Source organism: Neoarius graeffei, chromosome 19, assembly GCF_027579695.1.
Source record: "Neoarius graeffei isolate fNeoGra1 chromosome 19, fNeoGra1.pri, whole genome shotgun sequence".
Taxonomy (NCBI): domain Eukaryota; kingdom Metazoa; phylum Chordata; class Actinopteri; order Siluriformes; family Ariidae; genus Neoarius; species Neoarius graeffei.
Genome location: NC_083587.1, coordinates 12679971 through 12705201, shown reverse-complemented (window position 1 = coordinate 12705201; position 25231 = coordinate 12679971). Strand labels below are relative to the sequence as shown.

At 45.2% G+C, this 25231-nt stretch overlaps 1 protein-coding gene across 7 annotated transcripts in view; it reads left to right on the top strand.

Moving 5' to 3' along the window:
- dip2ca (disco-interacting protein 2 homolog Ca) overlaps window positions 1-25231 on the top strand; it is a 210705-nt gene that overhangs the window by 113396 nt on the left and 72078 nt on the right. For 4 of the 7 annotated variants that reach the window (XM_060899643.1, XM_060899644.1, XM_060899642.1 and 1 more), the window contains exons 4-13: window positions 1384-1509; window positions 2075-2320; window positions 3592-3717; window positions 7743-7877; window positions 8180-8299; window positions 8473-8670; window positions 15346-15437; window positions 15817-15927; window positions 23023-23146; window positions 23579-23688. In XM_060899643.1, coding sequence (XP_060755626.1) covers window positions 1384-1509; window positions 2075-2320; window positions 3592-3717; window positions 7743-7877; window positions 8180-8299; window positions 8473-8670; window positions 15346-15437; window positions 15817-15927; window positions 23023-23146; window positions 23579-23688 — 1388 coding nt within the window. The remainder of the gene's footprint in view (window positions 1-1383; window positions 1510-2074; window positions 2321-3591; window positions 3718-7742; window positions 7878-8179; window positions 8300-8472; window positions 8671-15345; window positions 15438-15816; window positions 15928-23022; window positions 23147-23578; window positions 23689-25231) is intronic. The other 3 variants (XM_060899648.1, XM_060899645.1, XM_060899646.1) reach the window with 2 other exon arrangements.

Below are 25231 nucleotides of genomic sequence, written 5' to 3'. Positions count from 1 at the left end.
GTCCTTTGTGACCTTGCCGACTATTACACGCCTTGCTCTTGGAGTGATCTTTGTTGGTTGACCACTCCTGGGGAGGGTAACAATTGTCTTGAATTTCCTCCATTTAAACACAATCTGTCGAACTGTGGCTTGGTGGAGTCCAAACTCTTTAGAGATGGTTTTGTAACCTTTTCCAGCCTGATGAGCATCAACAACGCTTTTTCTGAGGTCCTCAGAAATCTCTGTTCGTGCCACGATACACTTCCACAAACATGTGTTGTGAAGCTCAGACTTTGATACATCTCTGTTTTTTAAATAAAACAGGGTGCCCACTCACACCTGATTGTCATCCCATTGATTGAAAACACCTGACTCTAATTTCACCTTCAAATTAACTGCTAATCCTAGAGGTTCACATACTTTTGGCACTCACAGATATGTAATATGGATCATTTTCCTCAATAAATAAATGACCAAGTATAATATTTTTTTCTCATTTGTTTAACTGGGTTCTCTTTATCTACTTTTAGGACTTGTGTGAAAATCTGATGATGTTTTAGGTCATATTTATGCAGAAATATAGAAAATTCTAAAGGGTTCACACACTTTCAAGCACCACTGTACACTTTAAAGTCTGTGGAAAGCAAATTCAGAGATTTGTTTCTGTGCATATTTTACGTGTTCCAAAATAGTTTCTGAAAAACCTGTGAAAAGACTGTGAACTATATCGGACTGAATTGTAGAGGTAAACAAATTTTCATCATTTTTTTGGGCAGGTCAGAAATCATGGCTTGATGATGCACGGGAGCCATACTCCACCTAACCCCTCCTCGAACACTATCAAAAGAAAATATTTACAGGGGAAAAATGACCATTCTGTTGCAGACTGAGAGAATTGACGTTGATTCTCGTGTAGGTCAGTGTCCAGTGGCTCTGAATCAGATCATGACTCTGGTGCACGGCTGTACAACTCCAATAAAGCTGCTAGCGTTCATTTTTCAGGTCACAGCAGTATTTGACAGTTGAGAGAGGTTGCACCTTTCCTGTGATTGGGTGTGGTTTCACCGCCTTCAGTGGACACACCCCCAGAGAGTCTCAGAGTAGAGAGAGTCTTGTTTTTTCATGATTTTTAAACCTAATTTTATTTACTTGGTGATGTTTAATCATTCAAATTTGGCTGGATGGTTAATAAAACATTTTCTGTGGTGTGACGAACTGAGAACACAAACAGTATTACTGCTTGACGCACACTTTCAATAAAGGTCGCTTTTAGAAAGTGTATATGGAATTCCTGCTTTTCTCACACACACACAAACACACACACGTAATGAGAATGCAGAAGGCCTTTATTGTGTGTGTGTGTGTGTGTGTGTGTGTGTGTGTGTGTGTGTGTGTGTGTGTCAGATGTTCACACTGAAGCAGTTCAGGCTGCTCTCGCTAAACACAAAGAGAGGAAGGTGGCTGTGCCAATGCCGTCCAAACGCCGCTCACTGGTGGTACAAACTTCCATGGACGCCTACACACCTCCAGGTGAGTCTCAGCCCCACCCCTTATCTTACACACACACACACACACACACACACACACACACACACACACACACACACACACACACACACACACACAATAAAGGCCTTTTCCCACTGCACACAGTACTTAACAAAAGTTCCAGCTGTTTGACTTTGGTACCAACAAGAACAAAAGTTACTTATGGTGGGGCTAGCAGTACCAATACTGCAACACACACACACACACACACACACACACACACACACACACACACACACACACACACACACTCTCTCTCTCTCTCACACACACACACACACACACACACACACACACACACACACACACACACACACACTAACAAACCAAGAATAAAAAAAACCACAGTAGTCAGGTTTGTTGGTCTTTTTCTTCCTGTTTATGTTTAATTTTACGATTTCACTGTTGTCACAGGAGCTGTGCAACTGTTCTGAGTGCCATTAGTTCTTGTCAGGGCCGGTTCTGGTTGTGACAGTGCAGTGGGAAATGCTTTCCTCAGTGTCGTGTCTGGTGTGAGCGCAGTGTGGGTGTGAGTGACTCTCACTAGGCCTCTCCCTGCTCTCGTCTCTGCCCCCGCTGACAGACACGTCGTCTGGCTCAGAGGAGGAGGGGCTTCATGGTGAGGGCACACCCACCTCCAGCCAGGGTAGTGCCAGCATGGAGCACTGGATCAGCCGTGCCATCCACCATGGCTCCACCACTTCGTCCTCATCCTCATCCACACAGAGTGGAGGAAGTGGCGCCGCCAGCCGTCTTGCAGATGTCCTCGCCCAGACGCATGTAGGCAAACCAGGTAACTACCACACCTTTGTCTTCCCCTCCTCATCATCTTCTTCCTCTTCATCCTCCTTCTCCTCCCCTTTCTCTTACTCTACCCCTCCTCTTCTACTTCTTTTTTTCCTCTTCTTCCTCTATCTCTTCCTTCTTCTTCCTCTTTCTCCTTTTACAATCTACACTTGAACATGGCTTTGACCATTGCTGTCAAATGGCTCTGTCTTCTTTTGGTCATTTTCTGTTTCCTCTGTCTCTGTGTCCCTTAAGCAGGTTTGTCAGCCAGAGTTGTTAGCAATTAGCCATTAGCACTTAGTCGTTAGCCGTTAGCCTCTGCTGTATGACACAAGCACAGAGGTACAGGAGGAAAAATGCAGGCTGAGGGTCTGCTCTGTGAATGAAGTTACCATGTGCTGCACAGATGTTAAATCAATCCAGGCAGCTCATTTTAAATGTGAACATGTGGTTCAGTAGGAAACACACACACACACACACACACACACACACACACACACACACACACACACACACACACACATATACAGTATAGTGGGACCGGAAAAGCAGTTTACAGGGAAACAGTGAGTTCCTGTGCAAAGCCTCATGCTTATGGTCTGCGTTTCAACAACTAGATGAAGTGCATTAAGTAGATCTCCACTGCAGGAACCTTTTAGCCTTGGTTCCCCTGAAGGAACCAGGCCTAAATTTAGTTCCAGGAATCTTTTTATTCAGAAACTGTTGGTAGTGGAGGTAGTTGTACTGTATTGGTCCAACACAAGGTTGAAGAATGACCAACGGTTTTTAATGGCCACAAAACTCTTCTAATGACACAGCGAGCAGCACGATGAGACTCTGAGTAGGAAATTATATCTCACAGCTGCTGTTAGAACCAGCATTAACCTGATTTAATATCATCTTCACATGACAAAACAACACAGTAAAGAACAACAAAACTTCAGTGTGAACTCCTGTGTGTTTATTAAACACTTATTCCATCTGAAGGCCATTGTTTCTGCAGTAAAAAGACAAACCAGGAACTGTGGAGCTTTTGTTCTGGAGTCTGGGTGACTTCGGGAGTGACTGTGGGGGTGAAGGGGTGGGGTATAAAATGGGGAATGTATATACTGTACGTGTTGTGAATCCTGAATCATTCCCATTCTCATGTGAGCCATGCTGGAGGAATTATATCATTGTCTGAGCTCCTGCTGTCCTCCTGTCCATTCTGCAGCTGGTGAGCAACTAGTCATCGGTTCTAAGTTTCTAAGGTTCTGGTTTTCTCCCCAACAAATCCAGGGCCGATTGCTCACCTCTCACTGAAGAGGAAAACAATGCTCGGCGTAGCTGAGAACGGAAATTCGCTGCGTCGCTCCTGTGAGTTCGGGTCTGATCTCCTCTGGCCACCACCCCTCGAGTCGGATGGTCAGTATGCCATGCCCACCTTATCACCCCAACACACCCTGACCCCCTCCACAACACACAAACCGCCCTTCCCCTGCCCGCACCACAAATACATCTCCATCTCTATCCTGGACATTAGTTTTGTGTGTGTGTGTGCACGCACGCTCTAATATGCAACTCATTTAATATTCCACCTGTTTGCTTGATGTTTGTGGAAAACTCTGGACATCATTTGATACACTGATATGTGTACTAAATACTTGGTATCACACTCAGTGTGTGTCTCAGTGTCAGACTTAGTGTGTGTCTCAGTGTCAGACTCATTGTGTGTTTCAATGTCAAAATTACTGTGTCTCAATGTCAGACTCTGTGTGTCTTAATCTCAAGCTCACTGTGTCTCAGAGTCAGACTTACTGTGTGTCTCAGTATCAGTGTGTGTGTCAGAGGCAGACTCACTGTGTGTCTCAATGTCAGAGTCAGTGTGTGTGTCAGAGTCAGACTCACTGTGTGTCTCAATGTCAGACTCACCATGTGTCTCAAAGTCAGACTCAGTGTGTGTCTCAGAGTCAAACTCACTGTGTCTCAGAGTTAGGCTCACCGTGTGTCTCTATGTCAGGCTCACCGTGTGTCTCTATGTCAGGCTCACTGTGTGTCTCTATGTCAGACTCACTGTGTGTCAGTGTCAGACTCAATGTGCAGCTCAGAGTCAGACTCGGTGTGTGGCTCAGAGTCAGACTCAGTGTGTGTCTGAGTGTCAAACTCGGTGTGTGTCTCAGTGTCAGACTCATTGTGTCTCAATGTCAGACTCAGTGTGCGTCTTAATGTCAGACTCAGTGTGCATCTTAATGTCAAACTCACTCTGTGTCTCAGAGTCAGACTTACTGTGTGTCTCAGAGTCAGACTCTCTGTGCATGAGAGTCAGATTCAGTGTGTGTCTCAATGTCAGAATTTGTGTGTGTGTGTGTGTGTGTGTGTGTGTGTGTGTGTGTGTGTGTGTGTGTGTGTGTGTGTGTGCCACAGGCAGACTCACTATGTTTCTCAATGTTGGACTTAGTGTGTGTCTCAGAGTCAGAGTCAGTGTGTGTGTCAGAGGCAGACTCACTGTGTGTCTCAATGTCAGACTCAGTGTGTGTCTCAGTGTCAGACTCATTGTGTGTTTCAATGTCAAACTTACTGTGTGTCTTGGTGTCAGACTCCGTGTGTGTCTCAGTGTCAGATTCATTGTGTGTCTCAGAGTCAGACTCAGTGTGTGTCTCAGTGTCAGACTCCATGTGTGTTTCAGAGGCAGGCTCACTGTGTCTCAATGTCAGATTCAGTGTGTGTCTTAATGTCAAACTCACTGTGTCTCAGAGTCAGACTGTGTGTGAGATTCAGACTCAGTGTGTGTCTCAGTGTCAGAATCTGTGTGTGTGTGTGTGTGTGTGTGTGTGTGTGTGTGTGTGTGTGTGTGTGTGTGTGTGTGTGTGTGTGTCAGAGGCAGACTCACCATGTGTCTCAAAGTCAGACTCAGTGTGTGTCTCAGAGTCAAACTCACTGTGTCTCAGAGTTAGGCTCACCGTGTGTCTCTATGTCAGGCTCACCGTGTGTCTTTATGTCAGGCTCACTGTGTGTCTCTATGTCAGACTCACTGTGTGTCAGTGTCAGACTCAATGTGCAGCTCAGAGTCAGACTCGGTGTGTGTCTCAGAGTCAGACTCGGTGTGTGTCTCAGAGTCAGACTAGGTGTGTGTCTCAGTGTCAGACTCCGTGTGTGTCTCAGAGTCAGACTCAGTGTGTGTGTTTCAGAGTCAGATTCATTGTGTGTCTCAGAGTCAGACTCAGTGTGTGTCTCAGTGTCAGACTCCGTGTGTGTTTCAGAGGCAGGCTCACTGTGTCTCAATGTCAGACTCAGTGTGCGTCTTAATGTCAAACTCACTGTGTGTCTCAGAGTCAGACTTACTGTGTGTCTCAGAGTCAGACTCTCTGTGTGTGAGAGTCAGACTCGGTGTGTGTCTCAGTGTCAGAATCTGTGTGTGTGTGTGTGTGTCAGAGGCAGACTCACTGTGTGTCTCAATGTCGGACTCAGTGTGTGTCTCAATGTCACACTTACCGTGTGTTTCTATGTCAGGCTCACCGTGTGTCTCTATGTCAGGCTCACCGTGTGTCTCTATGTCAGACTCACTGTGTGGATCAGTGTAAGACTTAGTGTGTGTCTCAGTGTCAGACTCAGTGTGTGTCTCAGTGTCAGACTCAGTGTGTCTCTCAGTGTCAGACTCAGTGTGTGTCTCAGAGTCAGACTCAGTGTATGTCTCACTTAATGTGTATTTAAACCCAGTAATAAAGCACTTTGACTCTGTTATACCACATGATGTAGATGTTGAGGCTCTTTTGCTGTCCTTGCTGAGTTCCGGGCACTGCTTCGGGCCTCATGAGAATTAATTAGCACTTGTGTCATTGTGAGCGTGTGAGTGTGTGCATGTGTGTGAGTAATGACTGGTTATTTTGGGTGTGTTACGTAAGCAGAGATGCTGGTTGGTGTTTCCTTTAGTCACTGACGTTCATCAGCTTGAGGTATGAGGTGTGTGTGTGTGTGTGTGTGTGTGTGTGTGTGTGTGTGTGTGTGTGTGTGTATTCTGTACACTTTTTTATTCACAGTCTCAGACAGATTCCACCTCTGTATGTCTGACTTGACTGTCCTTCTCAGTGTAACTGCAGTGGCTGTGACTCACGTCTGTGATGTCACACATTTTTATTTAACTTTTCATCCAAATTGAGAAACACTGCTGAATCAGGGACCTACTGAATGCAATTACAGCAACATTGATCAAATGAAGATACACGGCTGTAATTACCAATCAGTCTGAGATCAGACTCTGTATTGGGTTCTGCTGTTGTTACTCAGTAATACTCATGTGCCTTTATTTATAATGAAACTGAAATACTGTTGAGAGAAACAGAAACCTCAGAGCTGCTTCATGATATATAGTGCAGGATTTGTCTTGTGTGGCTCTGTAAAATTTCGGACTTTAGGTACCTGATAACGTAGAGAAATTCAGAAATCATTGAACATCAGAGAAAGTATTGATGCCTAGTTTTCAAACTAATATAGACTCAAAATAAACATTTATCACAAAACAAAGTTAATAGGTAATTAATAAAGCTTCTCTAATGCAAATGTTTCATTCTACAATTAATGTTCAAAATGAGAAAGAAAACTGACTAAAACAGTCTGCACTTTTTATAAATCAGTCTGAAAAATAAAACAGTATTTGTCATCATGTAACACTATGAGATTGATTCTTGTTTAAATTCTCATTGTGATTTGCTCCAAAAGCTGCTTGTTCATGCTGTCTTGACATCGCTAAGGGGGCTGTAACTGAGTGTCTTTAATGACTGTGACAGTTTATGAGCTCTAAGGGTCTCATTCAACAGGCTGCCCCATACTCCCGCACCACACACACCATCATCATCATGTTCATCATCATCGTTTTTGAAAAACCCTTTGCCATAAAGGTGATGTGCTGACTGGCCTGCAGACATCATAACCACACCAGCGGCACTTTGTCCTGCACCTGTAATCACTGATGTGACAGAAACCACAGCTATTTACTGCATCACAGTAACTGGAGACAGATGAGAGATGAATGGTGAATAATCTCTCTCTCTCTCTCTCTCTCTCTCTCTCTCTCTCTCCACACACACACACACACACACACACACACACACACACACACACACGTGTGCATACACAAAGATTTAAGCCAAAGAGAGAGGGAGAATAAAACCCACAGGAGGAAGAGAGTGGAAATAAGAGACTGCAATTACAAAGAGGAGGGAAAAAGGCTCTCCTCAGTGTCCTGCATCTCCTCTCCATCCACCTGTCCTCAGAAAAACTCAGTTCTTCATCACCAGTTCTATCTGATCCATCTCCTCCTCCATCTCCCAATCCATATTCTCCATCTCCTCCGTCACCATGTCCAGCCATCTTTCTTTTCTTTACTGAACAGTGTGTCTCCCACTGTCACTGTTGCTGTGACCTCTGACCCCCTGTTCCTTCTGCCATCACAGAGAATCACTCGGCACCTCCAGATGTCACCACCTACACCTCAGAGCTCCCAGCACAGGTGGAGAGACCGCAGGTGTCCACTGTCCCCCGCACCACCCAGAAGTATGGCAATGCTGAGCTCATGGAGACTGGAGATGGTGAGGCTGTGTGTATGTGTGTGCACGTGTGTGTGTATGTGTAAGAGCTCTCTCTGATAGATCCTCAGAGATTAGCTCATGATTGAGAGCATTGATCTGCTTCCTTTATGATTGCATTTTCTCCCCAGGGGTCGACTTGGGCATCTGCATCTGTCATAAGCATTAATCAATAACACTCATAAAAGTATTTTGTTTGGAAGGACATGAAAATGAAATAATAATACAATCAAGAAATTCTTAGCAATCCAGTTTGTTTAAGTGTATGTTAATGTGCGTGTGTGTGTGTGTGTGTGTGTGTTCAGGGGTCCCAGTCAGCAGTCGAGTCTCTGCTAAGATCCAGCAGCTGGTAAACACTCTGAAGCAGCCAAGACGGCCTCCACTGCGCGAGTTCTTTGTTGATGATTTTGAGGAGCTCCTTGAGGGTTAGCTCATGGTCTTCTCTGACCTTCTGCATTTTCTGCATGCTTCCCGCAAAGTGTTTTATATGTTCTGGCTCTTTAGACCATCTAAAAATAATCCCACCTTGAGCAGGTTGATTAAGCTCAGCCCTCTAAATATAGAAGAAATATAATCAGTTCTGTGTTGGCTGGTGCAGTCCAGCAGCCCGACCCGAACCAGCCCCGACCTGAAGGAGCGCAGATGATGACCATGAGAGGAGAGCAGCTAGGAGTAGTGACCAACTGGCCTCCATCACTAGAAGCAGCACTGCAGCGATGGGGAACCATCTCCCCTAAAGCCCCCTGTCTCACCACCATGGACACTAACGGAAAACCCCTCTATGTCCTCACGTACGGTAAGACCACTGAAAACAAGCTCCACTGAAAAGTAACAAAAATCAGGCTGACTGAGTGATGATACTGAACATTTTAACTGAATTTAACTGCAACTCACTGTAAGTGTTTATTGGTATTGGTTAATAGAAATTGCTTATTTATATTTCTGTAGATTTTACTGATAATACTTTTAATATTTCTTTACATTCTCTTTACATTCTTATCCTCTGTGTGAGTGGATTTGAATTTTATGAATAATAATAATAATAATAATAATAATCTCTCTCTCTCTTGTCCGTCATGTTTCGATGAGGACCACTGACATCTCCCTTGTTTACTGTTTGTTATGTGTTCATGTATGGCTGATGAGGCCAGTACAAGCTTGGAAGCCTCTCCCGCATGTGGAGCACACATGATCTGCATGATCTGGTATTAGACTGCTGTTGCTAGCACGCACTTTCCTGCTAGCTCTCTTCTCTTCTGCTGCTTCAGTGCGACGCTGGATTTGGGCTCTCCATCCTGGTCTGTCCGCCGCCAATTCTTCCCAGGTGTCCTGGTTGATGTCAAAGCTCCTCAGGGACTCCTTTAGGCTGTCTTTAAAGCGCTTCTTTGGGCGGCCACGAGAGTACTTCCCTTCACACAGTTCGCCGTAGAACAGTCTCTTTGGAAGTCGGTCATCAGGCATGCAGACAAGATGTCCTGCCCATCCGAGCTGGGCCTTCTGAAGCGGGCAGTGGATGCTTGGTAGTCCTGCACGCTCAAGAACTTCTGTGTCTGGGATTCTGTCCTGCCACCGGATATGCAACAGGCGCCGCAGACAGGTGGTGTGGAAGTGCTGGAGCTTTCTGGCCTGGCTTGCGTGCACAGTCCAGGTCTCACAAGCATATAACAGTGTTGGTAAGATGACCACCCTGTACACTTTCAGCTTGGTTTCTAGGCTGATGCCTCTGCGCTCCCAGACTGTGGAACACAGTCTGCCAAAAGCTGCACTGGCCTTTGCAATCCAGCTGGTCACTTCGATGTCAGCACAGACGTCTCTGGACAGTGTGCTGCTGAGATACGTGAACTTGCTGACAGCTTCAAGTCTCTGCCCTTGAATTTGAATGTCAGGCTCTGTGTACTCCTTGGCTGGTGCCAGCTGGTCACTTCAATGTCAGCACAGACGTCTCTGGACAGTGTGCTGCTGAGATACGTGAACTTGCTGACAGCTTCAAGTCTCTGCCCTTGAATTTGAATGTCAGGCTCTGTGTACTCCTTGGCTGGTGTCGACTTCGGTTTTCTTAGTGTTGATGGTGAGGCCGAACACAGCTGGTTAGGAAGGCTCAACAATGGCTGAGGAGGCTGAGAAAGTTTGGTATGTCACCCAAGATCCTCAGCAACTTCTACAGCTGCATGATTGAGAGCATCCTGACCAACTGCATCACTGTGTGGTACGGCAGCACTACAGCAATGGATTGCAAACACCTGCAGAGGGTGGTGAAGACTGCTGAGAGGATCACCAAAACTCCACTGCCCTCTCTGCAGAGCATCTACTACCACAGAGTCCACAGGAGAGCTGCCTCCATCCTCAAAGACCCCACCCCCAGCACGGACTGTTCACACTCCTACCCTCAGGCCAGAGGTACGGAAGTCTGAAATGTAAGACTGTCAGACTAAAGAACTCTTTCTTTCCCACCACCATCAGACTCCTGGACAGCTGACAGGAGTCTATAACCATGGATTACCTCCCTGTAAACTGTCCTTGACTGTTAACATCTGTTTACATTTGTTTGCACATTACTGCCCTCAGGTCCTGGGTTCGAGCCCCGGGGCCGGCGAGGGCCTTTCTGTGTGGAGTTTGCATGTTCTCCCCGTGTCCGCGTGGGTTTCCTCCGGGTGCTCCGGTTTCCCCCACAGTCCAAAGACATGCAGGTTAGGTTAACTGGTGACTCTAAATTGACCGTAGGTGTGAATGTGAGTGTGAATGGTTGTCTGTGTCTATGTGTCAGCCCTGTGATGACCTGGCGACTTGTCCAGGGTGTACCCCGCCTTTCGCCCGTAGTCAGCTGGGATAGGCTCCAGCTTGCCTGCGACCCTGTAGAAGGATAAAGCGGCTAGAGATAATGAGATGAGATTACTGCCCTTTTTGCTGCTGTTCCTTGACTGTTTACATCTGATTACATTGTTTGCATATATTTGCACATTACTGCCATTTTGCTGCTACATCTGATCATTGCTTTATTTTTGTATTACACTACCTATTTTGGGCGGCACGGTGGTGTAGTGGTTAGCGCTGTTGCCTCACAGCAAGAAGGTCCTGGGTTCGAGCCCCGGGGCCGGCGAGGGCCTTTCTGTGTGGAGTTTGCATGTTCTCCCCGTGTCCGCGTGGGTTTCCTCCGGGTGCTCCGGTTTCCCCCACAGTCCAAAGACATGCAGGTTAGGTTAACTGGTGACTCTAAATTGACCATAGGTGTGAGTGCGAATGGTTGTCTGTGTCTATGTGTCAGCCCTGTGATGACCTGGCGACTTGTCCAGGGTGTACCCCGCCTTTCACCCGTAGTCAGCTGGGATAGGCTCCAGCTTGCCTGCGACCCTGTAGAACAGGATAAAGCGGCTAGAGATAATGAGATGAGACTACCTATTTTGTACTACATTTAACCTTTATTTTGTACTACACTAGCTGTTTTTGTTGCTTTTGCTTTTCTTTGCTTTTATTTTTGCACTATATTGCCTTACTTTGTATTACTTCTTCTTCCTATTTATTTATTTGTAATTGGCATTCATGGTGGATAGCAAACTAAGAATTTCATTGTGCAAGTGGACATGTCCTTACTGTGCATATGACAAACACTTTGAACTTGAAGTTATCGCAAACAGTAGAAAGGAGGTCCATACAAGCCTGCATGCCAGATTCAGAGCTGCTGCTCAAGGCACAGTTGTCGGCAAACAGGAATTCATGAATGACGTTGTTTAGGACCTTGGTCTGCAGCCTGCAGTCATCATAGGTTGAACACACCACCATCCATGCGGTATCTGATGGGGATACCAACTCTACAGTCTCTGAAGGCATCTGTCAGCATGGCGGTGAACATCATGCTGAACAGGGTCAGTGCCAGGACACACCCTTGTTTCACGCCGTTGGTCACTTCAAAAGCATCTGATACCTCTTCATCATCCAGGACCTGTGCACGCATTCCTTCGTGGAACTGTCTGACCATGGTGACAAACTTGTCAGGGCAGCCGAACTTGGACATGATTTTCCACAGTCCTTCCCAGCTCACGGTGTCGAAGGCTTTTGTCAGATCCACAAAGGTGATGTACAGGTCCTGTCCCTATTCCCAGCACTTTTCCTGCAGCTGGTGTGTGGCAAACACCATGTATGCTGTTCCTCGTCTGGTTCTGAACCTGCACTGGCTTTCTGGCAGGTAACCCTGCTCAAGTTGTGTGATCAGGCAATTCAGCAGGACACGAGCCAGGATCTTTCCAGCTATGGACAGCAGGGAAATCCCATGATGATTGTCGCACACTTGACGGTTGCCTTTCCTCTTGTACAGGTGCACAATAGAGGTGTCTTTCAGCTCCTGGGGGATTGCTTCTTGATCCCACATAATTTGAAAGACCTCTGTGAGCTTAGTGATGAAGGGCTGACCACCTCTGCTGGGATGGCATCAGCTCCCAGAGCTTTTCCAGAGGAAAGAAGGTTGATGGCCTTCTCCACCTCGGACTCAGTGATGGGGTCGGCTAGCTCCATGTTGATGTCTACCTGGGGCATCTGCTGAATGGCCATCTCGTTGATGGCAGATGGCTGGTTCAGGACATCGCAGAAGTGCTCAGCCCATTGTTCGAGGATCTGTGTCTTGTCAATTAGGAGGGTGGCACCATCAGCACTGTAGATGGGCGAGGTGCCAAAGGGTTGTGGTCCATACAGAGTGCGTAGGACATTGAAGAAGCAGGGGTCATGTTTTGAGGCGTAGACCTCAATCTCCATTGCTTTTCTGCTCAGCCAGCAGTCTTGCATCTCTCTCAGCTTGGCCTGGAGAGTTCTGCGAGCCTCTGAAAAGGCTGCTTTCTTGGGATGGGATGAAGGATCTTCCTTGTGAGCCTTGTGTAGTTGCCGCTCCTTCTCAATGAGCTGCTGTATCTCCACATCATTCTCATCAAACCAGTCCTTGTGCTTGTGCTCAGAGGGACCAAGGTGGGAGAGGATTGTGGTGTGGACCAGATCTCAGAAGGCTGCCCAGTCTTCTTCAATGGTCTTGACTCCAAACTGGAGAGCACAGACCTGGGTGTTGAGTTAATTGCTCAATTTCATTTGGGCGTCCTCAGACTTAAGCTTGCATTCAGTCTCTTGGGCTGGATGTGAAGATTCATCTTGCTAATAACAAGTCTGTAGTCGGTCCAGCACTTGGCACCACACACACTGTAAAACATTTCAAATTGGCTTAACTTGGAAATGCAAGTTCACCTGCTGCCTTGAAAATGCAAGTTAACTCAATTTGACAATTATCTTTGTTTCAACTCAGAAAAAGTCTCAATTAGTCAAAACAACTAAGTAATTTAAGTCTAACCTTTGAAAACTTGCACAGATTAGTTCAAATTAAAACACTTTTCAGAGCTCATTGAGTTGAAGAGAAAAAGTAGGTGTACATAACTAAACAAGGCTGAAATATTTTACAGTGCATGGACTTTGTGACTCTGACATCATGCTGGTCCCTCTGACTAACAAGGATGTAGTCGATGAGATGCCAGTGAGATCTTGGGTGCACCCATGTTGTTCTGTTGCGGGCTGGGAGGCGGACGACAGTGTTGGTGATGAGAAGCTGGTTTGAGGCACACATCTTCATCAGCAGAAGGCTGTTACTGTTGCACTTGCCAATGCCATTTCTCCCGATGACTCCGTCCCAGGCTGTCCAGTCTGTACCAACTCTAGCGCTGAAGTCACCAAAAATGATGAGCTTGTCAGACTTGGGGACTGTGGCAGTCAAGGCTTCTAGGTCCTCGTAGAACTTGTCCTTGACATCATCTGGGTTCGTCATGGTAGGGGTGTAGGTGCTGATGACAGTGGCAAGATGCTTTCTGGGCAGGGGGAGACGCAGAGTCATGAGTTGGTCGCTTCAGCCCTTGGGAAGGCTTGTCAGTTTGCTAACAAAGCTGGACTGGATGGCGAAGTCCACACCTGCCTCACGTCGTTCTTCGCTGCTGTGGTCACTCCAAAAGAAGGTGTAGCCAGTGCCCACCTCTGTGAGTTGTCCCTCCTCTGCAAGGCGGGTTTTGGACAGTGCAGCAATTGCTCCCCGGGTGCTGTTAGCATGGCTGCCCACTGCTCTGGGTATGTGTGTGTGCTCATTGCTCATGTGTGTGTGCATGTGTGTGCTCACTGTTTCAGATGGGTTAAATGCAGAGAGGAAATTTCACAATTGTGTGATGAATAAAGTTGTGCTTTCTTTCTTTCTTTCTTTCTTTCTTTCTTTCTTTCTTTCTTTCTTTTTTTCTTTCAATGCAGATGTTGTACCTGGACAGTTCATGTGCTATTAGCGCAGTTCTTCTCTCTGGTCTGTCTGTGTCAGGGTTGTCAAGCAGTGTGTGTACATTCCACCAAGCAATGGTGAGGGGTACCCTCTTTGTTTTCTCTCCTTTTCTTTGACTGCTGAAATGGGATCCCACCAACTGCGGTATGCTGGTGGAGAAGGGTTGTGAGAAGCAGGCAATTTTTAGTGCACCTTTTCTAGCCCCTTCCTCAGGCTACGGAGGTGAGCAGTGCATTCCTAAAGAGGGCTGCTCAGTCGTTCAGACAGCTGCCGAATCCCGCTGCTGCTTTGGTTGATGAGAAGCGACCCTGTGGCCTGAGCCACCTGTGTGCAGATCTGTGGCTACAGCTTCCAGTGAATCCACACCTGCTGCTTTGTCGCTCGCCCATCGCCACAGGACTTCAAAGTGAAAAGGGTGATGTCGTGAGATGCGCATGAATTTGATTAAAGTCAGGTAGAGTTGTGCAGAGTCAGCCTCACTCTCTCATCCATTCCTATCATACTCCAGTGGCAAGATAGAGCAAGATGGCTGGTGATAAGGATGGATACAGCAGATAGCCACGGCTCCTTCTGTGCTCACCATGCCCTGAGCCTTCTGCAAGGCCTGCTGGTTCACCTTCTTGGCCGTTGGACCTACTGTTGGTCACCTCCACCCCGTCAGTGCAAATCCAGACTTTGCATGCTTGGGAAGGGCATTCCTTAAAGCTCACTGAGGGCTTGAGGCCCAACAGCTACCCTCACCTGGTTTAGCCCGCCTGCCGAAGCAGTTTACCGGGGTGTGGCCGCTGCGCATGCTACAGCTACTAGGAGCCACAGGTGAGAACTGGGTGCCAGAGGGAAGGCTAAAGATGGCTGAGCTCTCCTAAAAAGGACACAGCAAGCTCCCCCATCAGAGGTGCTAGCCCCCCACCAAAGGAACTAGGCCCACTGGACACCCCATACACCCCAATAATAATAATAATAATAATAATGTATCTGATTTTTGCAGTTTTTGATTGATGGTAACCAAACTGTGAGGTATGTTGTTTATATTTGTGTTCTTAGAACGCTTTCTCATCTTTTCTTTAAATTGTATGTTGAATGTTTTTGTTTGCACTTTAGATATGTTGGATATATTTAATGCATTTGTGTGTGTGTGTGTGTGTGTGTGTGTGTGTATGTATGTGTGTGTGTGTGTGTGTGATCCAGGGAAATTGTGGTCACGCAGCATCAAAGTTGCTTACAACATCCTGCACAAACTGGGGACCAAACAGGAGCCCATGGTGCGGCCAGGAGACCGGGTGAGTCATGGTCTGGTGTACACACTGATGCTGTCTTTTTACATCTTATCATCAATGACACTGTAACCAATCAGCATACAGTTCCCACCCACAATGACAAAGCCTGTCAGTCCACAGTTCCCACCCACAATGACACTGTAAAAAATCAGCGCACATTTTCCACCCAGAATGACATTGTAATCAATCAGTCCACAGTTCCCCCCCCCAAAAAAAATGACGCTGTAATCAATCAGCACACAGTTCCTGCCCACAATGACATTGCAGCCAATTAGTTTGTTAGAGTCTAATTACACTTACATTGGTGTCAAGTTAGTGTCGGGCCCTGTATAACTTCTGACATCTCTCTCTCTCTCTCTCTCTCTCTCTCTCTGTCTGTCAGGTGGCTCTAGTATTCCCAAATAACGATCCCGCTGCATTCATGGTGGCATTTTATGGCTGTTTGTTGGCGGAGGTTGTCCCGGTGCCGATAGAGGTGCCTCTGACCCGTAAGGTGAGAAGCTGTCAAGTTATTCAATTCAATTCAGTTTATTTGTATAGCACTTTCAACAATCGACATTGTCACAAAGAAGCATTACAGAAGTATATAAGTTCCGGATATAAATTTTGAACATATGAGTTTATAAATGTATCCCTAATGATCAAGCCTGAGGTGACAGTGGTGTGAAAAAACTCCCTGAGATAACATGAGGAAGAAACCTTGAGAGGAACCAGACTCAGAAGGAACCCATCCTCATCTGGGTGATAACAGATAATGTGATTATAAAGAACTCACTTCTATAACTTTGTCCTATAGTACAAAGTACAACTGTGTAACCAGGAAATTCATAATAGTTTTAACATAAAGTCTATTTTGTTATGTGGCAACTTGAGAGCTGTGATAGGTGAACACAGACCTATCTGTCTGTGTTCACCTATCAACCCAAGATCAATCCAAAGTCGAGGAAAAACTAAAGTGCTCTTTTTTTTCGTGTTTCAAGGGAAGAAGGGGAAAAGGCATGAGGGAATGTTGAGCCAAGTTGCAGGCAGACTTGGCAGGAGCATAAATTAATCCTCTGGAGCTTCACAGGTTTTGGCTAGAACAGTAGAGTTGAGCCACAGGAGCTCTCGCAGGGCAATGGTGTTTCCTCATCATTGTCTTTGTTGTCGGCCTCGTAGCCTGAAGACAGAAGGGAGAGAAGAATCAGCAAGCTTTTGGAACTTGGAGAGCACTGACCTGTTTAGTTGGCAGCACCTATTTATACTCCCCTGGCTGCTCAAGAAGGGTAGAAAGCAGCGCTGCTTGACTGGAGTCAACTGTGTGTAGTTGGCAGGCTCTGCCCCATCACCACGTTGGAAGTGGTGGTCCAAAACAAAGGTCCCGAAGTGGTGCTGTCTCTGCAGGACCATTACGATGGCAAGGTGAGGAGTAACACAGAAAAATGGCAGAGGATTTCTTGAGCTGCCACCACAGTTATCAACTGTTCACTGATGGACACTTGAGTACAAAACTGCCCATGGCAATTGTAGCCCAAAGCCATCTTGTAAATGGACTACACCATTTGGGCTGTACATATGGGGTCATCCTCCACAGGAGCAAAGTGATGAGAACTCCAGCCAGGTGTAGGGCATCAGGATGGATCAGGCAGGTCCGGAGAGCAGGAGAGGCCAGCATCACTGGTATCTCAGGAGTGACATATGTAGCTTGATATAGAGAGGGAGCGAGAGAGAGAGAAAGAAAGTATGACCCATTGTCATGTATTGGTTAAGAACAGTCTACATTGTGTGCTGAGTGCAATCAGAGACTATGGCAAAATTTACTATGACAGCATAACTAAAAGGGAGAGCCAGAAGGTAACACAGACATGAGGGAGCCCTGGGACATAAAATAGCAGCCACTCCACCATCAACAAACCCGAGTGAACAGGGGGGCGACAGCATCCATACATCCCAGTTTACCAAAACACTCTTTGCTTGAGGAAAGTCCAGATCTTCTGCTTTACCTACAACCCCAATTCCATAAATTTGGGACACTGTGTAAAATGTAAATGAAGAACAGAATATGATGATTTGCAAATCTTGGAAATCCCATTGAAAATAATAGATAGATAGATAGATAGATAGATAGATAGATAGATAGATAGATAGATAGATAGATAGATAGATAGATAGATAGATAGATAGATAGATAGATAGATAGATAGATAGATAGATAGATAGATAGATAGATAGATAGATAGATAGATAGAGACTATTTTCTGTGAAATATAGGGTTTCCAAGATTTGCAAATTGTCATCAAATGTTTAAACTGAGAAATTTCATTTATTTTATTTTTTTTTTAAATATATGCACATTTTGAATTTGATGTCGGCAACACATTTTAAAAAAGTTAGGACAGGGGCATGTTTACCACTGTGTTGCATCATCTCTACTTTCAACAACACTCTGTAAATATTTGGGTACTGAAGAGACCAATTGCTGTAGTTTTGAAAGAGAAATGCTGTCCCATTCTTGCCTGATATACAATCTCATTTGCTCAACAGTTCAGGGTCTCCTTTGTCGTATTTTACATTTCATAATGCCAAATGGGCGGCACGGTGGTGTAGTGGTTAGCGCTGTTGCCTCACAGCAAGAAGGTCCGGGTTCGAGCCCCGTGGCCGGCGAGGGCCTTTCTGTGCAGAGTTTGCATGTTCTGTCCGTGTGGGTTTCCTTCGGGTGCTCCCGTTTCCCCCACAGTCCAAAGACATGCAGGTTAGGTTAACTGGTGACTCTAAATTGACCGTAGGGCGACTTGTCCAGGGTGTACCCTGCCTTTCGCCCGTAGTCAGCTGGGATAGGCTCCAGCTTGCCTGCGACCCTGTAGAACAGGATAAAGCGGCTAGAGATAATGCCAAATGTTTTAAATGGGAGACAGGTCTGGACTGCAGTAGGCCAGTTTAGCACCCGGATCCTTTTACTATGGAGCTATGCAGTTTTAATATGTGCAGAAAGCAGTTTGGCATTGTCTTGCTGAAAGAAGGAAGGCCTTCCCTGAAAAAGATTTTGTCTGGATGGCAGCATATTGCCCTGAAACGTGTATATATCATTCAGCATTAATGATGCCTTCCCAGATGTACAAGCTACCCATGTCATGTGCACTCATGTCCCATCATACAGATGCTGGCTTTTGAACTATGCACTGATAACAAGCTGGATGATCCCTCTCCTCTTGGATGTGGTGTCCATGATTTCTAAAAAGAATTTGTAACTTTGATTCATCAGACGTCAGGACAATTTTCCATTTCGCCTCAGTCCATCGTAAATGAGCTCAGGCCCAGAGAAGGTGGCAGTGTTTCTGTATATTGTTTATATATGGTTTTAACTTGCATTTGTGGATGCAGTAATCAACTGTTTTCACAGACGATGGTTTTCTGAAGTGTTCCTGAGGGCCTGAACATCACAGACATCCAATGTCAGTTTTCAGCCTTATCTCTTACATACAGAGATTTCTTCAGATTCTCTGAATCTTTTAATGATATTATGTACCATAGATGATGTGATCCCCAAATTCTTTGCAGTTTTACATTGAGGAACATCATTCTTAAATTGTTGCACTGTTTGCCCACACAGTCTTTAACAGAGCGGTGGACCCCTCCCCATGTTTACTTCTGAGAGACTCCGCCTCTCTGGGATGCTCTTTTATATACCCTATCATGTTACTGACCTGTTGCCAATTAACCAAATTTGTTTTTTTTAGCATTACACAACTTTTTCAGTCCTTTGTTGCCCCGTCCCAAATTTTCTGAAACGTGTTGCTGACATCAAATTCAAAATGAACATATATTTTTCAAAAAACAAGAACATTTCTCAGTTCCAACATTTGACATGTTGTCTTTGTACTATTGTCAATGAAATATATGGTTTCCAAGATTTGCAAATAATCATATACTGTTTTTATTTACATTTTTACACAGTGTCCCAAATTTATGGAATTGGGGATATAATAAAAAGCTGTTAACAAAAGGCTTGACTAAACAGATATATTTTCAGCCTAAACTTAAACACTGAGACTGTGTCTGAGTCCCGATCACTTCTTGGAAGTCTGTTCCATAACTGTGGGACTTTGTAAGGGAAGGCTCTGCCCCCTGCTGTAGCCTTCACTATTTGAGGTACCAACAAATAGCCTGAACCTTTGAAGCTAAGCAGGCCAGCCATAAAAGACCAGAGGTTTGCTCAGGTACTGAAACCATCCAATGCTTTATAGGTGTTGAAGCTGTGTGTTGAAACTGTGCTGGATTTGGTTGTTGAATCTGTGTGCTGAAGCTGTGTGCTGAAGTTCTATGTTGAAGCTCAGTGCTGAAGCTCTATGTTGAAGCTGTGCATTAAAAGCTGTGTGCTGAAACTGTACAAAAGCTGTGTGTTGAAGCAGTATGCTGAATCTGTATGTTGAAGCTGTGTTGACTCTTTGTGCTGAAGCTGTTTGTTGAAGTTCAGTGCTGAAGCTGTGTGCTGAAGCAGTGTACCAAAGCTCTGTACTGAAGCTGTATGCTGAAGCTGTATGTGTTGAAACTGTGTGGATGCTGTGTTGAAGCTGTGTGCTGAAGCTGTATGTTGAAACTGTGTGCTGAAGCTGGTTTTGAAACTGTGTTGATGCTGTATGCTGAAGCTGTGTGTTGAAACTGAGCTGATGCTGTGTGCTGAAGTTGTGCATTGAAGCAGTGTGCTGAAACTGTGAGTTGAATCTGTGAGTTAAAGTGGTGTAGTTTTCCTCTGCAGTGTACTGCTGAGCGGAGATTTAATGTGATTTTGATTTTTCACTTTAACCCCTTCGGGCATAATGTGTACAATTGTACGCATGAAGTTCTATAGCATTTTTCCTTGTGTCCAAAGGGGATAAAGACTTGATGTGATTTTCTTCCAGCAGTAGTGAGTCGTCTTTTCCCTGCCTGAGCTCCTGATGTGTAATGCCAGTGCAAGTGGCTTTACAGCACAAAATATTAATGTTGATATATTATTTATGTCGCAAAGACTTTGTGCAAACTTCTGCTTTGACCATATAAATATTGTAGATGCCTTTGTGTGCTTTTGACACTGTCTTTGTTGAATGTCACTTACAGTATGTCACTGGTGTGTTGAGACTTCATCATGCTCACATATAGACGCTGGTCTTATTGCTGAAGAGGAGTGTGTGTGTGTGTGTGTGTGTGTGTGTGTGTGTACAGGGAGTGCCTTTAGCAATGCTCTGTCTGATCTCTGTTCAGCCCAAAAATTCCAGGAAAAAGACCTTGAAACTGGCAGAACATTTTCTGGCTTCTGTTCCATGCAGTTCCACTCAGAAAATAATACAGTTTTTTACATTCCAGCTAAAAGACTGATCTTATGACTGATCTTATTCAGTTCAGTTAAATTTTTAGTTATATAGCACTTTTAACAATAGACATGATCACAAAGCAGCTTTACAGAAATTCAGATATAAAATATAAATGAATAATTATGAACATGTTGCATATAGTGCAGCGGTTAATTGCATATTTCATAAGAATCCTTCAAATGGTGACACAAGCATGAAATTCTCCACAAATATGCTTTAATGTCCTCTCTTTTAGAAAAGGGTCCTGGCCACGCCAAAAATTCAAGATGGCCGCCATTTTCCAAGATGGCTGCCCGAATGTGACAATTTTTTGTTATTTTCCCTCTTTTCTTAATTTAATTTTCCAAGGGAACCATGTTTATGCTCTTATATGCTAATTTTACAGATTTTGTTGTCTCTGATATAAATTTAAGAAGGTTAGCCTTCAATGTGGTGCCCAAAATGGCTGCTACTCCTTGAAAATTATGATTTATCCATTGTAAATTGAGCATATTTAACACACACATGCAATCGTTTCTGGATGTGGATCTTGGTTGGTGTGGTGCAGATCCCATTCAACCGTTTTTTATAAACTACAGTTGTGACTGTGATTGCAATTAAAAAAAACAAAACAAAAGAGTGATTGTCAGCACACAACCAGGGCACACTGGTATCAATCACTGCTGTGTAACTCGGCATGGGGTTCAGTGTCAACTGATCTAGCTTTACTAACACTGTAGATGAGGCGAGGCTCGAATTATTTGCCAGGAAACAACGACCTTATGAGGCCATCCCGCCAACCAAAGCCGCTCTTCTCCAACATACCAAGCGTGCTGCCTACCAGGCCGGTTGTGTGTGGGGCCAGGCAACCCTGTGTCAGCCTGAACCTGAGAATCCTGCTGACTGGGGATGGCAGAAGTCTGGTGAACAGTGGCACATTTTCTGGACGGCTAATGCTCCCATAGCCAAGAGCTGTGAGCAACTGACCAAATGTGGTTGCAAAACCAGCTGCCATGGTAGATGCAAGTGCTTCAGGCTGGGCCTTGTGTGCACAGCACTCTGCTCCTGCAAATGTGAACTGTAGATAAATTTTGCGCATTGATTTTGTTTGTCTTTTGGTGGGTGGCATGCGTTGTCAGACCATCACTTTTGGGATTATTGTGACTTCCTACAGCCTAAAGGTTTTTTATATAGTTGCAAATAAGTTAGAGTTAAGTTAGTCATAAGTGTTTAGAGTTAGAGTTAAGTGTTAAGTGTTAGAGTTAAGTGTTGTTAAGTGTTAGAGTTAAGTGTGTTTTAGAGTTAAGTGTTAGAGTTAAGTGTTAGAGTTAAGTTAGTCATAAGTGTTTTATAGTTATAAGATATAGTTATAGTTATAAGATATGTATAAGATTGTGTAACAGTATTACTAATGTAGATATTAAGATAACACTAGAGGGCAGTAACAGATACGAGATAAGATAACATAGAAGTTATAGATGTCACTGTAAGTAAAACAAATCGAATCCTGTTGCTTTCTTTTCAATGCAGTTCAATGCAATTAATTTTTTTTGTTGTTGGATATCTTTGCTGATTGCGCATAATAGAACAACATTTTCTTCTCTTCTTTATTTTCTCTGGGACTGGAGCCAGGTTCGCCTGGTTTGGTGGCCCCATGATAACTGGGCTGTGCCCAGTGCCACTGCTGGTCTGTGGCTGGATATGGAGCAGGCAGAGCTGGGTTCTCCTAGCTCCGATAGTTTAGGTTGGACTTGGAGGTCTTCTTTGTTTAAATCTTGAATGATTGTGGGAAACAGTTCATAATCACAATCCCATGATTTAAAGTTCATTTAAATGGAAAAAGCATGTTTATTTCAACAGATATATGGTCTCGGTGTGAGATTGCCAGATACTGATGGCGGCCATCTTGAAAAAAGGTCGCCATCTTGAATTTTCATGTGGCCAGGATCCTAATCTGAAAGAGTATATCCAGGAGGGTATCTGTGCAAAATTTCATGCTTGTGTCACCATTTGAAGGATTTTTTTAGTTATCTGCTCCACTAATAGAGGGAGTCATGAGAATCAAGAAAATAACCTCAAAACAGAAAAAAAAAATTCTTTAGGCCATGTTTAAAACACAAACACTCACACATGCGCATGTGCGTGCACACGCACACACGTCTCTCTGAGTTTAATATCAAAACTAGGCCACATCACCCCCAGTTATTCCTGGCAGGCGGTGATTTATGGTGTGTTTTGGGCAGCCATTTAAGGCATGATTTTATTTCTCTGTGTTCCAGGACGCGGGCAGTCAGCAGATCGGCTTCCTCCTTGGGAGCTGTGGAGTTACTGTGGCTCTGACCAGTGATGCCTGCCATAAGGGGCTCCCTAAAGGCCCCACTGGAGAAATCCCACAATTCAAAGGTCAGCTCTGTGTGTGGGTACGTGTGGGTGTGGGTGCATGTGGGTGTGGGTGCATGTGTGTGTGGCTGAATGTGTGTATGAAGGACAGAAAGATGATTGTGTGTGGATCTAAACTGGGATGTCAGGAGTCAGCAATTTTATCTCAGTGCAGTGAGACAGGATATAAATAGCACACAGGAAAGGTAATGAGCTTATGAAGCGATTTTCGTGCTGGTAAAGAAAGAAGAAAAGAGACAGACAGCAGAGAGAGGCAGACAACAGAGAGACAGACAGAAGTCACATTAACCACACCAACTATGTCAGCACAACAGCAACAACAACAATAATAATAATAATAATAATAATAATAATAATAATGCATGACTCGTTATGGACTGTAGATAACAGCTGGATTCAGATGTTTTTCATTAAAATAACGGTTTTGTTATGTAGGTTGGCCAAAGCTGCTGTGGTTCGTCACAGAATCAAAACACCTGTCTAAGCCTCCACGTGATTGGTTCCCACATATTAAAGATGCAAACAATGACACAGCCTACATTGAGGTGAGGTCCAAAAGCACACATTGATTTTCACTCCATTATTTTTCAGCTGATTTGAAGGCCAACTTCAATTCTGACAGTTTTACTGGCACTGTGAAACATTTTTTCCTCAGTATAGTATGCATTTTTACAGGTGCTGGAGCATGCGGTCTGTTTCCCGATTTCCTCTCCCTCTTTCCAGAGCTGCATTACTCTGTTATAACGTCTCACTCATTAACCTGCCTGTGGGGTGAAGAGTGAATTGATAGCAGATATGCCTTCCATTAGTGGTGTATCACAGAGTGATATCACAGAGATAAATGATTAACGTATGTTTAATTCTGAAGTCAGTTTCATGACGAAGATTTTAATATAATAGCTTTCCATGTTAAGTCACAGTGAGATAGAGCACTCTGTCACACAGGATATGGCTGCAGGAGTCGAGAGTTATTGATCAGAATAAACTTTTAACACAGGGATCATCCTGGCAGAAAAATCTGAGACACATGTGTGATAGATAATGACAAAGTTCTGTCCATCCATCCATCCATCCATCCATCCATCCATCCATCCATCCATCCATCCATTTTCTATCACTCATCTGATCCTGGGTCACAGAGGCAGCAGTCTCAGAAGTGATGCCCAAACCTCCCTCTCTCCAGTCACCTCCTCCTGCTCCTCTGGGGGGATGCCAAGGCATTCCCAGGACAGCCGAGAAATATAATCCCTCCAATGTGTCCTGGGTCTGCCCCAGGGTCTCCTCCTGGTTGGACATGCCTGAAATACCTCCCGTCAGAGGTGTCTGGGAGGCATCCGAGACAGATGCCTGAACCACCTCAGTTGGCTCCTTTCAACGTGAAAGAGCAGTGGCTGTATTTTGAGCCCCTCCCAAATGTCTAAGTTCCTCACCCCATCTTTAAGACTGAGCCCAGACACCCTGCAGAGAAAGCTCATTTCTGCCTGTGGCAGCGGGGGCATGGTCAAGTGTCGGTTTGTGACCGGAGGGCAGAGTCAGGGAAGGCAAGTGGCAGAATCACTGCACCTGAAGTCAGTTAACATGTGTTTTGTGTGTCTTCCCTAGTGACCACGCCCTATATGAGGAGAGAGAGGGCAGAGGAAGGGAGCTCTCTCCCCAACCAGACGCTTTGTGTGTGTGTGTGTGTGTGTGTGTGTGTGTGTGTGTGTGTGTGTGTGTGTGTGTGCGTGTGTGACTGGGAGAGTGGCAAATAAGTACACTGAAAAGTGGAAAATAAAAGAGTTTTGGTGAACTCAGTTCTGGCCTGCCGTCCTTCTGTGCTCCACCCACCCATCAGAATTGCTACAGTGGTGCCGAAACCCGGGATCGGAGCACAGAGAAAAACAGCCCCATGGAGTCCTCCCCCTTCGCGGACCTGGTCCACGCCCTCGCCACGGCCCAGCAGAGCCAGCACCAGGCGCTAATCGCCCTCCGGAAGGAGCAGGAGAAAAGGTTTCTCGCGCAGCAGGAAGATCGTCAGGCTTTCCGGCACCTCCTCGCGTCGGCGGGGTCCACCACCTCCACTGCCGCGGGCCCTCCCCACCTCACCCT